At 41.6% G+C, this 18,550-nt stretch overlaps 1 protein-coding gene across 6 annotated transcripts in view; it reads left to right on the top strand.

Moving 5' to 3' along the window:
* Positions 1-18,550, top strand: part of nlrx1 (NLR family member X1) — a 40,184-nt gene that overhangs the window by 9,660 nt on the left and 11,974 nt on the right. For 3 of the 6 annotated variants that reach the window (XM_044202249.1, XM_044202248.1, XM_044202250.1), the window contains 6 exons: positions 283-395; positions 5,512-5,890; positions 6,481-6,712; positions 14,988-16,155; positions 16,846-17,029; positions 18,321-18,422. In XM_044202249.1, coding sequence (XP_044058184.1) covers positions 283-395; positions 5,512-5,890; positions 6,481-6,712; positions 14,988-16,155; positions 16,846-17,029; positions 18,321-18,422 — 2,178 coding nt within the window. The remainder of the gene's footprint in view (positions 1-282; positions 396-5,511; positions 5,891-6,480; positions 6,713-14,987; positions 16,156-16,845; positions 17,030-18,320; positions 18,423-18,550) is intronic. The other 3 variants (XM_044202251.1, XM_044202253.1, XM_044202252.1) reach the window with 3 other exon arrangements.

Below are 18,550 nucleotides of genomic sequence, written 5' to 3'. Positions count from 1 at the left end.
CTGACTGCAACTCTGGCGTGCCATTAGGAGCTTCCTGTGCATCTGAATTTCTCACAGCAGCATTAGACAATTCTTAGTTGAGTTACAGGGTGTAATTGTGTTCTTGCATAAATCTAAGTGCTTTGGAGGTATGTCAGTATACTTGCTACAACCTGCAAACCTGCAAAGTGAGTTGTTGACTGTGGGATTAAAGCAACCTTACTAGCTTGTCTCTGTGGATTTGTATCATATAAAGATTGTGAACAATGCCAACTGAACCGACCTGTGTGATGTGGTTTCCAGAAAGCTGAGTCAGCTGCGCGGAGTATGGAGTTGGAAGAGGAGGGTGGAGGTTTCTTTCTACCCAGCCACTGGCTTTCACTGCAGGACCTTCTGCTCCAACACTTCAGAACCAGGTGCACAACTCAGTTTGAAGCTTTATTACTATTTGGCAATCATGACAACATACTGCTCTCTTAAGTACAACTACAACAGTCATAAGCTTTCTTCAGTGTGACAATACAGAATGTTGATTTTTAGTAGTTTAGATTTCATTACAATTTCATTCACTGTAGTTTTAGCAATCAGTCAAAGGTTTTAGGACAGTGGTAAAAGTGACCATAGTGTATATGTTTGAAGTATTAGTAGTAGCAGTTGTAGCAGCAGCGGTGGTGGAAACATTAGTTGTTCTTAAAGGGGTACTTCAGCAATTTAGTACTCCACTTCCATAAAGTTGAGGGTCCAGTGAGAGACGATTATATAAGAATGGTCAAAATCTGTGTAGCAGAGACCGAGATATACTTTTAGTTCCTAGTATGGGTCAGGCTCCAAACACACTGGATCCTATACTTCCCATGATGCCTCTTTGATTAGACCCTCCCTGCCTGGTAAATATCCACATTCAAACTCCACACCTCCAGTTTGTAAAGTAGGCTTTCTGTTACGAATAGACCATTTTCACAGCAGACGTGTTGGCTTATAGTAGGAAAATCACAGGTGATACTAATAACATTAACAGTGGCTCTAAACTATTCAAGTGCTTCACTAAGCCATGACAATGAACCAGGATGCACAATACCAGGACCCTGAAACTGAAAGGTACCCTGTGGAGTTTTTGACCACTAATAGTGCTATAGAGCAATGTCTTAATGAGTGGGCACACACAAGGATGCACAATAAACCCCATTTGCCTAAATCCAGGAATGGTTTGGGATTCCTTCATCTAAATATTAGAAGTTTACTCCAGCCACAAAAACCGGATCATCTGAATATACTAGTTTTACAGGCAGACCCTTATATTTTAGTGTTAACCGAAACCTGGTTAAAGAAGACAGTCAATAACTCAGATGTATCTCTCAGTGGTTTCAATCTGTACAGGATGGACAGATCTGGAAGGGGAGGTGGGGTAGTGATGTATGTAAAATCCTGGTTCTCAGTCACGGTACTACATGCTGCTACTATTCCAAAATGTTTTGAATTCTTAACTCTGAAAATTAACATAGGGTCTAACGATTTAATCACTGTAGTGGGTGTGTATAGAACCCCATCTGCAGAGCCCTCCACCACAGACGAATTGGCTCAACTAATTTCTCTATTCTGTAACTCAGAGTTGCTGATCTTGGGTGACCTCGACTTAAATTGGCTGACTACTGTGTCTGACCAACTGAAAGATGTGTGCAATAACCTTAATTTAACACAATTAATTATTGATCCTACAAGGCCAAATCGGAAAGATCACACAAAAGCGACCCAAATAGATTAAATCCTCTCCAATAGAGATGATAAAATTGCTGCCTCTGGTGTATTTGACATGGGTATCAGTGATTATTGCTTGTTTGAAACACAAAACTGAAAAGAACACAATCTTGAGTAGTCACTAAAAGAAATTTTAAAACTTTTAATGAACAAGCCTTTTTAAAAAACCTATTTTATAGTGAAATTCACCACACTTCTTCTGTTTCAGATGTCAAACTAGCTCTGGATAACTTCAGGAAGTCCTTCCCCTCCATTGTCAATAAATACGCACCTTTTAAAAAATTTAGAATAAAGAATAGACTAAGCCCTTGGTTTTCCCCTGACTTATCAGCTCTCTTTAAAGAAAGGAATGAAGCCTGGTCACTAGCCAGACGTACAGGGGATAAAATCCATTGGACCTCATTTAGTCGCCTAAGAAACAAGTGTACAGCTGCAGTTAGGGCTGCCAAGTCAACATACTATTTGAACCTAATTACAAACTCCTATTCGGACCTGGCCAAATTCTAGAAGGGAGTCAAAAAGAGCAAAGTCACATCTCATGTTCCTCCAAGTCTCAAATTTGATGGTTGTTCAGTGTCAGAACCGAATGATGTCTGTTCAGTTTTTAATAAACATTTTGCTGCTACTGCCCTCTTATTTGAGGATAGACCTATAGAGACTCCTCAATTCAGTCCCACAACTAATGATTGTGTGCATATGGCTAGCCCAGAGTCCCAGTTCTCCATTCATCCTTTCCCCATTGATCTTGTTCTGGAAGCACTGCAGGCCATCGATTCCAGGAAGGCAGTTGGTTTGGATCCTTTCTTCTCAAGATTATCTGCGCCTCTTATTAAGGAACACATCACATATATATTCCATCTTTCTATGTCATCAGGCATAGTTCCCAGTGTTTGGAAATCTGGCCACGTGGTCCCTATGCACAAAGGTGGAGATAGTAACAATCTCAATAACTGTCTCTTATAAATCCTGGAATCATGAGTGAATAACCAGCTGAAATAATTCCTCTCAGAGCATTCTATCCTGAGTCCACATCAGTCTGGTTCTGAGCTAATCACAGCACCATCTCAGGTGTCACACTAGTATTAAACGATTTTATGACCAGACAGAAGGAAACATTGTGCGAAAACATTTGATACAGTTGACCATTCTCTACTTATAGAGAGATTGCTCATTCTGGATTTGATAGGGATGCTTGCAGCTGGTCCTGCCAGTTACAATGGGCGTGCTACAGGGGTCTATTCTGGGCCCTGTCCTCTTCACCATTTATATCAATGAAATTGTCTCTTTCCTGCATGGTTGCCAAATTCCTCTGTATGCGGACGACACTGTTTTGTATGGTGCGCAGAGGCACTGCTTCGTGATATTGCGTTGCATTGTCCACTAACACTAGCACAAAGCGATATCTGCATGTGCTCCCGTCAAATGGCCCGATGAGGTCCATCCATGCGTTCAAATGGGACCTCCATTAATGGTAATGGGCGCAAAGGTGCTCTCGGTATGGCTGGTGGATTAACCATTTGACCTCTCCCCAAATCCCAGGCCAAAAGAATCGGGCCATTATCCGGTCTAGTGTTTTATTACACCCCATATGCCCGGCCATTGGGTTGTAATGACCCGCCTGGAAAACTATTTCCCAATGGCTTTTTGGCACTAGTAACTGCATGACTTCTTCCCCTGTCTGAGTGTCATGACTCCGTACAGCCTGTCCCTGATCAATGAAAAGTGTGGATATGTTTGTGCTGCGTCAGAGCGCACCAAATGACCATCAATTTTTATCACAAGACAATGGAAAATCTTCCATGGAGAGTAACACAGGAGCCTGTGGCGTCTCTTGCGGAGGCGCGGCGGTTCCCCCTCCCCATCTGCAGCATCGGACGACCTCACATCACCACTGAGCACAGCACATATATTCCAAGTCCCTGACGGTCGTGAACGCACACCCGCACAGTGCCTCACTAAACTGTCAAACCCAATTCAATCAGTACTCAAAATCAGGGGGTGCACCAGGCGGGAACTAACCACTGCCTTAATAATACTAATTTTCGTCCCTTCGTGTAAAATTTCCACCGGTACTACAGGGTATCTGTGAACATCTCCATGTACACACTTAATATCCACCCAACCCGCCTTTACCAAAGCCCCGGGTCGAACTAGGTTCTGGTGAATAAGGGACTGCGCACAGCCCGAATCCACCATTGCCCAGTGTATATCCCCTTGGATTCTTACTGGAACGTGGTATGTCCCTCCTGGACCGGGGGAGGGTGTTGGAGGGCCAGCAACCCAAATCACCTTTCCGACCTCCATGAGGGGGCAGTCGCGCTGACAGTGTCCGTGCTGCCGACACTGCTAGCATTCCTGCCCCAGTGTTCGAGGAGCCCCCTGTGGGTCATGAGTAGCACCTGTAGCACCTGGAGCCTGGAAGGGAGAGAGAGAAAAGAGAGAGTGAAAGCGTGGCAAGGGGCTAGGACGTGCAAGTGGGAATGGCGGCGGCCCGGCTCGCTGCCCAGCTCCAATAATTAGTCAATCTGTTTCAGCTGTGACAATTACCTCTCCCTGATGCTGCTCACCTGAGCCACTTCCCCACCTCCCCCTCTACAGCTGACGCTCTCCATGCCCACCTCCGCACTGCTCATCAGAGCAAAGAAACTAACTCACACACACAGCGCTCGGAAGCAATTTGGGGTTCAGTCTTGCCCAACATGTGGGCTGGGGAAATCGGGATTGGACCGCCAACCCTACAATTGTTAGACGACCCGCTCTACCACTAAGCCACAGCCGCCCCAGTCATTTTAGTAGTAGTAGGAGTAGCGTCAGAAATAGTAGTGGTAAGTCCAGTCTAATGTTGTAGTCTCAAGTGTTTCTTGTCATTTGCGGGGCCGTCTCCAGTGGTTGCTTATGGGGTTTTTTTTAGGGTCTTTATACATTACCCTTAGTTACAAGGGTGTTTCTAGTGTTTGCTAGGGTGTTCACATTTTGTTGGATAAAGGATGGTCATTTTTGCTCAACTGATTTTCACTGAAAAACAAGTGGAATTTTTAAAATGGGCAAATCAGTTTAAACTGATTTTTACCTGAGTTTTATGTCCTCACACACATCCAAAAGTTGTTGTGTTTCCGGTGGCAAGAGGACACAGTTAACAGTGAAATGCAAGTCCTCTTGCCACGAGCACAGCTCCAAAAATGCTTGCTGCAATGGAAAGTGGAGAGAAAACTGCAAGACATTATGCATTAAGTAAACATACCTAAACTAAATAGTTAGACAACTGCAAATTGCATCATTAGAATCTGATTTTTTTCAAGGTTTTAACGGGACACTTCACTAATTTTAAATGTCAAAGTCAGTTTACTAGTCTCAAGAAGTGCTACTTATCCTGTGAAAACAATTGTATGACCAGCTTTGTGAAGTCTGAGAAAATAACGCTGATTTAAATTTATAACAAAGCCTATGAGACGGTGTGTCATTCGTCCAAAGCCTATGTTACAAATTGGGGATGTGGAGTTTGAAAGACGTGGGCGTTTACCAGGCAGGGTTGCATTATGAGAAATGTAGGGTCCAGTGTTTTGGAGCTTGACTAAAATTAGGGATTAAAAGTAAGGATATCTCTACCTCTGCTGCTTTGATTTAGACGATTCTGTTTTTCACAAGAGCTCCAAATTTAGATTTGGAGTGCCACTTTGATAGATATGTGTTTCATCTCTTTAATCATAAGAGAATACAAGGTAAGTAGAAAGGATGGGTACATACACTCAAACTGTATACGCCCCTTTTTTCTTACAGTAGAAGCCATAGAGATCCACAAGAGGAAGCTCTTCCTGTGGTTCAGCCACCTTCCTCAGGAGGAGAAACAGTTTGGTGGTTACTTGCATGTGGATCCACTGATTCTGGAAAGAAAGGCTGAGGAGAGTGCAGGACTGCTCAGCTCCCCTCTCCAAACCCAGACACCCTCCAGCCCCTCTGTGACTGTGGAACAGCTGTTTGAGCCCACTGATGCCTGGAGTGAGGGTCGGGGGCTCAATGTACTGCTGTACGGGGCTGTGGGAACAGGGAAAAGTACGGTGGTCCGAAAGATGGTGCTGGATTGGTGCACTGGGACCACCCTGACCCACTTCAAGCTTCTGGTTCCTTTCTCTTGTGAGGACCTTGGCCAACTGTCAAAGTAAGATATCCTTCTTTTACTCTGTGGCATCTTCCACAGTTGTCTTATGTCACAAATATCTGATATCTTGGAATCATGTCATATTAGCCATTTCCCCCAGCATCAGTCAGTCAACACATTCTAATTTATCATTATCAGCTAAGGCTTTATAAAGTGGAATTGGATTGGGACAAAAGAAAAAAACATAATTTTGACCTCAATGTGGTTATAGCTAGTTTCATCTGATTTTGTTACTTGATATTCTAAGATTTATGACTTTGGCGGCCCACAGTGGTTGAATAAAGACACAGTGGCAGTTTGGAATGCATGCCGCCCCAGATTTTGGTGATATTTAATTTATCTTTAATTTGGACATACAAACTGTGAACAACAATATCTTCACGTGAGAATTTTGTTAGAATTTAAAACATGTCTTGGTCAGGTGGTTGATGCGTAACACTCAGAACATGAATTTGATTTGTAATGATCAAATAACAGAGTTTACAACTACAATTCCATTAACTTAATTTGGGCATGGTCAGTTATACAATGACTGCTTCATCACACTGCTGTTAGTAAGTGCACCAAGTGACAAATCCCGTCCCATATAGGGTAGCTTCTTTAAGGGACCTTGTGAGCAGGAAGTACCTCCACCTGAGAAAATACCCCATGCTGAGTGGGGAGGGAAACCAGGCCAAGGATGTGCTCTTCCTCTTCAATGGGATGGAGAAGATGAAACTGGACTTCCGGATTGGAGCCACAGAGCTTTGCAGTGATCCTAATGAGGCGCTGCCTCCAGGTGTAGTGGTGGTGAATCTGCTGAGGAAATACCTCCTGCCTGAGGTAAGGAACAGTCCTCCATCACTGCAATGTTATTTATCTTGTTCTGTTTCTCTGAAATCTGTTTTACTGTCCACTATTATTAAGTATTTGTCATGCTGAAGTGCAAAAATACCGCCATGTATGGAAGTTTTTTGGCCTCTATTCAAATGGAAATGCATTTTGAAATTGGCAATTCCATGTGCAAAGTGGCAATGCAATCCTCAATTCAGTTTGAATTATTTTCATTGAAAATTAGAATGAAAGTTCAATCAGTTGCATTTCATATTGCCGTGGTTTTTTGGTCTCTTTATTCAAATGGCAATTCATTTTGGCATTGGCAATTCAATGTGCCAGCAAAACAGCGCCCCCAGTCTATTGCATTAACACTTGTCACCATGCTTTTTTGGTGTAGAAATTCAAATGGAAATTCAATCTGTCAGTCCTCTCATCAAGGCGGGTCTTCAGTTAGGACGTCACTTCCTCGTTCAGTGTTTGGTTAACAGCCATAGGCTCGACTATGCCAACACCGTTCTTCTTGTGGGTAAGTTGCTGTCTACCTCAGATAACGTCCATATGTTCAACCTAGAGTTCAGACATTAGTTTATTACAGCAGGGCAGTTGTTGGCATTTTGTGTTTATTTACAACCTCATACTAGGCCTGTGTAAGCTTAGTAGCTTGCTAACAACCTAAGCTAACCCTAGCTTAAGCTAAAGTTAGCTAAGTTTACTGCTGAGTGCTCACTAATTTACAAAGCTAGCGACAACAGCTGTCTGTACTGTCTGTCTGGGAGACAAATAGTCGTTATCAAGCTTGTTGATGTTTCCTGTTATTTTAATCTTAATGTGCAACATTGATGTAACATATTGGAGAAGTAGATGTAGCCCAGTAGTAATTTCCTTATGTGAGTTTACACTTGATAAATACTGTAAATTTCTCAGCAAAACATTTACTTAAGCAACCATAACAGAAATTTTCATTGCAGATCACCTGGAAGATATGGTGCTTTGTTGGTTGAAATAATTAGCTACAACACACTAGAATACAAAGACATAATACAAATTTTTTTTTAGAGTGCATTAAATTTTCATTAGGTGAGGAAACTAGGCTGAATCAATGGGTGTTGAATATGAGGAGAAAGAGGTGGACTCCCTCTGGCACTTCCTCCTCTCACTTCACTCTGCAGCGAGTACTTTGAGGAGGATCTGCTCATCACAGGTAGACCGGTCAATTCTGAGGCCTGCACTCATGCAATAAGAATCAGTCAATTCATACAGTTGAGAATCACTATTAATAATGCTTTTGTCATAATAAAGTTAAATGTGAGAACTGTGTCATACACTCAGCCATACTGTTCGGAGGAAATTTGCCCATTTTAATGTTTGGGTATTAAATATGTAAGTCTATACACATGATGGTCCTGCACTGAAGCAAACCCCCATACACCTGGTCTGACAAGCTGGTATGTATATGATACATATTTTCATCTTTCAAGTCTTCATTAAAGTGTCTTGCTTTAACAGGAAAGGTATCCACACAGTGAAAATTGAATGACCACATAAGGAAAACCTTATGTATTGAGCAGCGTGCTTGGTGCCATCCGTGTGGTTGTGGAGAAGGGAGACCACATGGACATCATCCTCTGTTCTCAAAACACTTATGAAGATGATGCTACAATCAGGGGTTATTCACCTCCAGAACAACCCAGATATCATCCACACCAAGGTTGGTCCTCATGGTCTCCACAGCTCTCTAAACCCCACGCTGGACTGCTGATCCAGACTTTGGCTGTGGATGGAAAATACATTGCAATAGTGACTGGTGTATCCTGATGTAGGGTAGTGACAAAAAGTAGTTTTGAAAAAGTTGGAAAACCCTGACTAGCTAACTACCATATGTTAATATGACTGCCGTATTGTCCTGTTTCAGAAATACTGAATACAATTATTTTGTCCAAAACAGTCTGCTATAGTGCCTTATGATATTCAGAGAAAAAAATTGTAATCACTCATGTGGTATTGTGTGGGTGCAGCATGGTTCTAGCAGTCAGAATAATACATTTCTCTAGAGGGAAGAAAATCAACATTTAATGATCCAATAACTCTCTTTTGATCGTGACCAATCAATACCACTGTAATATGGTGTAAACGTGCCAGATTTAGACAAAAGGCTCACATTAATTTCCATCTGCTATTCCTGGAAAGAACACGTTAAGATAACACACTCACACAATAGTAGTAGCTTTTTATTATGGTAAAATGAAACCCAATTTTGTATTTCACTGTCACTGTTAATGATTAATGCACGTTAACATTAAGTTAGTTAATGTGAATAGTGTGAATTCACAAAACCAAGTGTATCAACACATTTGCATTATTTCTGATTGCAATCAACATATATTGCTAAATGCCTTAATTGAGACATCTCCCAAGTTTCATCGCACTCCTTTTCCTTCATATGCACAATGAATGATACTGAACTGATTGGATTAAGCAACTAAATATATATCAGTAACCAGTGCAAAAAATATTAATCTACAAGTTTCCTTTGACACTTGCTATTCTGGTTCTTTTACTCATTGAGAATCTGTATGTTATGTTAATGGATACAGATTCTCAACGAGTATCAACCTAACATAGGAAAGTTAGGTTGATAAGGGACATCTCAAACACAAGTCACTTTCACAAGTAAACATCCTTGTGCTGCAGTAAGCATATTGTCTCATTTCTGGTCACCGGTGTTTGTGTGTTACTAGTAGCGTATTTTGCTTAGCTCATCACAGTTAATTTTGTTTATTCTTCATTATAATGACTAACTATCTGCTATACATTTAAACGTTCACTAGTTCTGCTCACGCACTCAAAGCACTCTCCTTCTTTTAAAGATATTCTCGATAATCCCACAGTTTACACGCTATTAATTTTGCTAGCTACCGTTCTTTAGCTTAGCAGCTAGCAATGGCTTCTCTCTCTCCCTCTCACTCTCCTGCTCTCTCCTGCTCAGTGTGTCAAATGCTTAGCTATTCCTCTGCCTCTTTTAGTGATAGTGATACGTGTAATAAATGTAGTTTATTTGTAGCGTTGGAGGCGAGGCTTAGTGAATTGGAAACGCGATTCCGCACCATGGGAACTCAGTCATTAGCTGCTTTAGTTAGCTAGCCCCCAGTAGCTGGTGCGGACCGACCAGAAGTAGCTCCTTTTAGCCGTCTCCCAAACCAGGGAGGCTGGGTGACTGTCCGAAGGAAGCATACCCCTAAGCAGAAGCCCACTGTTCACCACCAACCTGTTCATGTTTCTAACAATTTCTCCCCACTCAGCGACACACCCACTGAGAAACCAATTCTGATTATTGTCAGCTCCATTTTGAAAAATGTGAAGTTAGCGACACTAGTGACCATAGTCAAATGTATTCCTGGGGCCAGAGCAGGCGATGTTGAATCCTATTTAGAACTCATGGATAAGGAGAAGCGTAAATACGGTAAGTTATTTACGTCGGTGGTAACGACTCCTGATTCCGCTAATCTGAGGTCACTAACTTTAATGTTGAGTCGGTGTGTACATATACCAAGACAATGTCAGACTGCGTAGTTTTCTCTGGGCCCCTGCCAAACCTGACCAGTGATGACATGTTTAGCCGCATGTCTTCATTCCGCCGCTGGCTGTCGAGGTGGTGTCCAGCAAACAATGTGGGCTTTGTAGATAATTGGTGGACTTTCTGGGGAAGACCTGGTCTGATTAGGAGAGATGGCATTCATCCCACTTTGGATGGAGCAGCTCTCCTATCCAGAAATCTGGTCAAGTTTATTAGTGGACCAAAACCATGACAACCAGAGTTGAGACCAGGAGGCAGAGTTGCAGTCCTACACGTTGTTCTGCACTTCCAGAGCAGTTACCCACCCAAAACTCCTTAGTGACGATGTCTGCCCCCCGACCACTTAAATTAATAAAATCAAAAGTTAACAGAAGAGGAGTTATACATAAAAGCCTAAACAAAAACGCTGAAATAGCACAACAAAATAGGAGAATTAAATGTGGACTCTTAAACATCAGATTTCTGTCATCTAAAGCTATACTAGTGAACGATTTAATATTAGAGTATCATATTGACTTATTTTGTCTTACTGAAACCTGGCTGGGTCATGAAGAATATGTTAGCCTAAATGAATCCACTCTGCCCAGTTATATTAATACTCACGTTCCTCGAGGCAACGGCCGAGGAGGGGGAGTTACAGCCATCTTCAATTTAAGCCTATTAATCAACCCTAAACCGAAACTAAGTTATAAGTCATTCGAAAGACTTGTTCTCAGTCCTTCATACCCAACCTGGAAAACACAACAGCCAATTCTATTTGTTATAGTGTGCTACGCTCTACCACACTCGATTCTATCGCCCCTCTAAAAAAGAAGATAATAAAACAAAGAAGGTTAGCTCCATGGTATAACCCACAAACCTGCAAATTAAAGCAAACATTGTGAAAACTTGAAAGGAAATGGTGTTCCAGCAACCTGGATAAATCTCGTTTAGTCTGGCAAGATAGTCTTAAAACATACAGGAAGGCCCTGTAATGCCAGAGCAGCCTACTACTCATCAGTAATAGAGGAAATTCAAAACAACCCCAGGTTTCTTTTCACCACTGTAGCCAGGCTGACAGAGAATCACAGCTGTATTGAGCCATGTATTCATGTAGCCATCAATAGTAACGGCTTCAGCTTCTTTAATGATAAAATTTTAACTATTAGAGAAAAAATTCATCACGTCCTGCCCTCAACAGGTACCGATTTATTTTCAAACACAGGAACCTTAGAAACAACTGTAAAACATGATATATATTTTGACTGCTTTGCTTCTATCGACCTTCTTCAACTAACTTCATCGATTTCTTCATTTAAGCCATCAGCCTGTCTCGAAGACCCCATTCCAACTTGGCTGCTTAAAGATGTTTTACCCTTAGTTGGGACTTCTTTACTGGATATGATCAATCTGTCTTTATTAACAGGCTATGTATCACAGTCCTAGATGTAATTAAACCTCTTCTTAAAAAGCCCACTCTTGATCCAGGGGTTTCAGCCAACCTATATCTGACCTTCCCTTTCTCTGTAAGATCCTTGAGAAAGCAGTCGCCAATCAGTTGTGACTTTCTAAATAACAATAGTTTATTTGAGGATTTTCAGTCAGGGTTTAGAGTGCATCATAGCACAGAGACAGCACTGGTGAAAATTACAAATGACCTTTTAATTGCATCAGACAATGGACTTTTCTCTGTACTTGTCTTGTTAGATCTTAGTGCTGCGTTCGACACCATTGACCATCACATCCTATTACAGAGACTGGAACATTCAATTGGCATTAAAGGAACTGTACTAAGCTGGTTTAAATCCTATCTATCAGATCAATTTCTGTTTGTACATGTTAATGATGAGTCTTCTGTGCATGCCAAAGTTAGTCACGCAGTTCTGCAAGGTTCTGTGCTTGGACCGATTCTATTCACCTTATATATGCTTCCTCTAGGCAATATTATTAGGAAACACTCCATAAACTTTAATTGTTATGCGGATGTTACCCAATTATATCTATCGATCAAGCCAGATGAAACTAACCAGTTAGCTAAACTTCAAGCATGCCTTAAGGACATAAAAACCTGGATGACCTGCAATTTTCTGATGTTAAACTCAGACAAAACTGAAGTTATTATACTTGGCCCCAAACACCTCCAAGACACATTATCTAAAGACATAGTTGCTCTAGATGGCATTGCCCTGGTATCTAACACCACCGTAAGGAACCTCGGAGTTATCTTTGATCAGGATTTATCCTTTAACTCCCACATGAAACAAACTTCAACGACTGCCTTTTTTCACCTGAGTAAAATTGCAAAAATCAGGCACATCCTGTCTCAAAATGATGCAGAAAAACTAGTCCATGCATTTGTTACTTCTAGGTTGGACTATTGCAATTCCTTATTATCAGTCTGCCCATATAAATCCCTTAAGACATTACAGTTGATCTGGAATGCTGTGGCATGTGTACTGACAAGAACTAGGAAAAGAGATCATATTTCTCCAATATTAGCTTCTCTGCCCTGGCTCCCTGTAAAATCCAAAATAGAATTTAAAATCCTTCTCCTCACCTACAAATGGTCAGGCCATCATATCTTAAAGAGCTCATAATACCTTATTACCCGACTAGAACACTGCGCTCCCAGAATGCAGGGTTTCTTGTGGTTTCTAGAGTCTCCAAAAGTAGAATGGTTATCAGGCTGTGGAATCAGGTCCCAGTTTGGGTTCGGGAGGCAGACACCATCTCCACATTTAAGAGTAGGTTTCAGAATTTCCGCTTTAATAAAGCTTATAGTTAGGACTGGCTTGGGTGAGTCCTGAACCATCCCTTAGTTAAGCTGCTATAGGCCTAGACTGCCGGGAGACTTCCCATGAGCACCTCTCTCCTTCTCTCCATCTGTATGCATTTTTATCCCATTAATGCATGTTACTAACTCGACATCTTCTCTCTCCCATAGTTTTGTGCTTTCTCATCTCTCTCCTCTTTCCTTCTGTCCCTTTCAGCAGGTATTTCTGCCTCCGGAGCTGCAGAGTCTGGATCTTTGGTTGCAGGCCACCTGCTGCCCCCGTATTCCTGCTCGTTCCTATCATTCCTGTTATTATTATTGCGTTTTAAATATTATTTTTACATTATTACTATTTTAAAATTCTAGGTGTTATGTGCATTGCATTGAATTGAAATGCTTGTATGTTTTCCACAGAAATTATTCTGCCATCGCTGTTGTTGCTAGCTTTGTAAATTAGTGAGCAACCAGTAGTAAACTTAGCTAATGTTACTTTGCTAGCGTTTGCTTAGGTTTTTAGCAAGCTACTAAGTTTACCCAGGCCTAGCTAGCATTAGCTTGTAATGCCTCAGTATGAGGATGTAGATAAACACAAAAAACCCACAATGTCCCTACTGTAATAAACTAATCTTGAACATGTGGATGTTATCTGATGTAGAAAGCAACTTACTCATCAAGAAGAACAGTGTCGGTGTGGTTGAGTCTATGGCTGTTACCCAATTACAGAACAAGGAAGTGACGTCCTAACTAAAGACCGCCTTGATGAGATGACTAACATATTTCCATCAATTTCCATTGGAATTTTGACACTAGAAAAGCACGGTGAGAAGTAAGTGTAAATGCAATTGACTGGGTGCGCTCTTTCGCTGGTACATTAAATTGCCAATGCCAAAATGAATTGCCATTTGAATAAAGAGACCAAAAAACCATGGCAATTTGAAATGCAACTGATTGAAATTTCATTTTAATTTTTAATCAAAATAATTCAAACTGAATTGAGGATTGCATTGCCACTTTGCACATGGAATTGCCAATTGCAAAATGAATTTTCAAATTGCAATGAGGATTGCAATGCCACATGTTACTATTAGCTGGGTAATTTGAAGAAAATGTTTAAATGGATACCTGATGGCTTGCAAGTGCTTTCCAGCTGTAGAGGACCAGGTTCCCTTTCTTAAACTAAGAATGTGTGTAATGTTACTGTCCTGGAAACTTTCACTAGGAATATCCAGTGGAGTGCCATGCCCTGTCCTAAATACCATTAATTATATAATAGTGACTGGAGCCTACATTTTCCTCAGCTTCAGGCCTTTATTTTAAACAGACAAGATTACAAATCTGATCAGGTATTTGATCCAGGCACTCAACAGTTTTTGATACTCTTGTGTTATGTCATTTCGTTTGTTACCAAATAATAGTACAGAAGATCAATACCCATCCCTAATTAAATGCCTTCCAGCAGCTTGATGGAAATTATCCTCCCCTTTACTTTTAGGCTTTTAATGTTTAATGTTTAACATCTGCAGGAAGTGCTGAGTTTCATTTACACTGGCTTGATAAAGGAATTTGTGAGTGAAAGCAGATTTTTTTGTTAAAAAGACAAAGTGTTCTCAGCAGAGTGGTGGGTATGACATGACTCTGTTGTTGGACTGATGGAATTCGTGCTGTGGAAATGCACATTTTGAAGAATTTACCTTGTGAGCCATTATAGAACAGGTCATTTTTCCCCATCTCAATATGGCTTTTATTAGGGACAGGACTTAATTTGTTCTTCAGAGAGATGCTGTGTTCCTGCCCAAGCAAAATCAATGAAAGTATCTGAGGCTTAACAAGCCTAGGAGTTTGGAAAAGTATCAAGTAATCAAAAAAATGTCTGAATCCTTGTTTTGTTCTGAAGTGTGTTTATTTCAATATTTGTGATTGGCGGTTATGGAAGTTGGCTGCTCTATGTTTACCAGGCCAGCATCTTGGTTACCACCAGACTGTCTGCCCTGGACCGTATTCCTCAGAAGTATGTGAGTCGTTATGCACAGATTTGTGGCTTCAGTGACCCAGACTGCCAGCGGGCGTACTTCACCAGCCGCCTACTGCAGCAGAGTGGGGAAACTGCACGTAACCATGAGGCCCAGGCTCTTATAGAGCTGCTTTACCTCAACCTCCAGAGAGAAAGCCAGTTGGCTGCGGCCTGCTTCCTCCCCTCCTACTGCTGGCTCACATGTGCTACCTTACACTTCCTCCATTTCACTGACGCAAAGGCACCCATCCGCACTCTGACTGGCATATACACCAGTTTCCTCAGGCTCAACTTTGGGGGTGAGGTACTGGGCACAGGAACAGGGACAAATGTTCCCATTCAGGAGCACCACAGTTCTCTGATGTTGTATGTAGTCCGTACAGTTGGTAAACTTGCATTTGACGGTGTGACATACAAACGCACGTCATTCTCAGAAAAGGAACTGGAGCAGTGGATAGGAGGGAAGACCAAGACAGATGAGGAGCTACGTCAGCTGGCCATGTTCCGGACTGATGTGCTAGACTTTTTCTTGGCTCCCTGTGTAGAAAGTGGTAAGCTTTTACCAGAAGAACCCAGTGAGAATGATGAGAGGCGGTATGTATTTGCTGTCCCAGCAATGCAGGAATACCTGGCGGCTCTCTACGTGGTTCTAGGAGAGAACAAATCGGCTCTGGAGAAGCTGACCAGGCAGGTGTCTGTGGCCATTGGTCAGGAAAGTGAGGATATTAATGCTCTTGTCAATATCCTTTCTAAGTTCATCCCCCTCCGAATCTTTGCTGTATTCAAGCTCCTTAAGCTTTTTCCAAAGCTCTACGAGAAAATCAGCAGTCTCAGCAAAGGCAGCATTGCCAGAACCATGGCAGCTGAGATGTTCCGCACTGAGGATAGCTACAATGAGGATGTCCTGGATCAGGTGGAGCAAAGCCTCCTGGGAGTCCATGGCCCACAGCCACAGCAGTACAGTGAAGGCCAGCCTTTTGAGCTCTACCCCATCTTCATGGGTGGACTGTTGCATTATGGTAACCGTGTCCTTCTCCAGCAACTTGGATGCAGCATTCAGAGCACCACTGTGGCCCAGATCACACGTGCCCTAAGGAAGTACCTTGTCAGAGGTAACATTTATGTTCTTTTCAGTCTTGCTTATACAGTATGCATTGTTTTCATGTTTGAAGAAGTTGAACTTAATTTAGTTTGAAATATTAAACATACTGACTTTAATTTGATATTATTTATTGTACTCTTAAGTCAAGTGTGCTTCAAACTTAAAACATCTTGAAGTATCCTTTAGGTAAAACTTGAAATTTCATAGACTTCCAGCCAATTCAGACCAAGCATTTCTTGAGCAGTTAAATTGAGTTGGAGTGTTTAAATCTTTGTAGTTAACGTTGACTGGGCCGATACTGGACATATTCAGATATAGATCGTGTTCTCACGGGTATGAAGCTAAAATGGTAGATCAATCTAGTCTTTTCTATCCCTACTGCAAAAATCGCTACCTTCGCAGTATGAGTTCACCAAAAGAACTTCCACTTGTTATTATATGGTTGTGCAAAAAAGCCATCATTTGCTCATAACTGGGCAGTGTGAGTTGAGACAAACCAAAACTAAAAAAAGAAAGTATGTGTGGAATTGTGCCCCAAGATTACGTAACAGGAGAAATAACATCTTCGTTTGAGCCCTGCCAGAGCCAAGAGTGGAGGAATTTGGTGCATTTTTGTGCTCTTCAATTTCACTTATTTTATTTCAGTTGTAGACAGAAAGCTGTATGGATGATAAGAGTCTTTTATCTCATTTAATGCTAGAGCTCAGCAAGCCACAGCCACCAGAGGAGCTGATGGATCTGCTGGTCCTTCTGTATGAGTTTCAGAACCCCAGACTGACTGCAGAGGTTCTGGCCTCAATCAGAACCATCCGCCTCACCAACATTCGTATGACGTCGCTCAAATGCTTTGTGCTGAGTTCTGTGCTCTCATGTTCCCCTGCAAGGTAAACTATGGATTATGCTTTCACTGGTACCTGTTCAGTATGTAGGGTTTTGTTTTTGTTTGTTTTTTGTTTTTGTTTTTTTTGCTGCTCTGTATGATATTTTTATCTAGAAATTTTTATTTACAAAGTTGATCTAAAAGAATATCCTTCTACATAGCGAAGCTGCAGCTTCAACTATTGGCCTTAATGAAATTGTAGACTTGGCACTATATACTGCTAGAAAGTCTCATTAGTGCACAATAATTTGAAACTTAAGGGCAAAATCCAGTAATGGCTCCTAAATGGCAATAAAAGAGCAATCTATTGTGTTCCCATTTGGATTTGGGTGACTAAATATTATTGAAGCTTTTTATCCACAAGTGTTGATTCACTGAACTTTGTGCCTTGAGCCTTTTGTCTGAATCCTACTGTCTGAACCTTACTGACTGAGCTGAGCCTTACTGTCTGAACCTTTCTGACTGAGCTGAGCCTTATTCTCTGAGCCTTACTGTCTAAACCGTATTGACCAAGCCTTACTGACTTAGCTGAGCCTTACTGATTGAGCTATACTGACTGAGCCTTACTGCCTGACCCTTGCTGACTAGGCCTTATTGACTGAGTCATACTGTTTGGGCCTTATTGTCAAAACTTGGCTGTTTTTAAAAATTGTTATCAGGCTGCAACCACCACAACAGTGATGAAGTCAGTGCCTAAAGTCCCCATGAAATCAAAATCGATGTTTAAGTGTTTTTATATGATATGTCTTGCACTATACGTCATCTATACTCGCCATCTTCTCTCTCCCGTAGTTCTGTTCTTTCTCGTTTCTCTCCTCTCTCCTTCTGTTGCTTTCAGCAGGTATTTCTGCCTCCGGAGCTGCAGAGACTGGATCTGTGATTGTGGGCCACCTGCTGTCCTCGTGTTCCTGCTCGACAACTGCTACTACAGTTGTTGTTATTGACTCTGTTACTAATACTGTCATCATTATTCCTACATCTGTCATTCCTATTATTATTAATTTATTAATATTACCACTACAATTACATTACTACTATTTTAAAAATTCTAGGTGGTATTTGCATTGTACCTCCCTCTTCCCCACCCCCTCCCCCAAAACCACTCTCTCTCTCCTATAACCTCTCTCTCTATCTATAAACCTCTTTCTCTAAACATCTCTGTCTCCCTCTCTCTCTCTCTCTCTAAATCTATCTCTCTCTCTCTCTCTCTCTCTCTCTCTCTCTCTCTCTCTCTCTCTCTCTCTCTCTCTCTCTCTCTCTCCAAACCTCTCTCTCTTTCTCTCAAAACACGGCAGTGTCGGATGGCCACCCACTATTGAGTCTGGTTCTGCCCAAGGTTTCTGCCTCTTGAAGGAAGTCACTGTCGCCAAATGCTTGCTCATGGTGGGATTTGTTAGGTCTCTGTAATTAACATTATAAAGAGTACGGTCTAGATTTGCTCTATAGGAAAAGTGCAATGAGATAACTTCTGTTATGAATTGGCGCTATATAAATAAACTATACAACAGCATCTGGCCAAACAATG

Source organism: Siniperca chuatsi, linkage group LG7 (genome assembly GCF_020085105.1).
Source record: "Siniperca chuatsi isolate FFG_IHB_CAS linkage group LG7, ASM2008510v1, whole genome shotgun sequence".
Classification (NCBI taxonomy): Eukaryota; Metazoa; Chordata; class Actinopteri; order Centrarchiformes; family Sinipercidae; genus Siniperca; species Siniperca chuatsi.
This window is presented reverse-complemented; position numbering and strand designations above follow the sequence as displayed.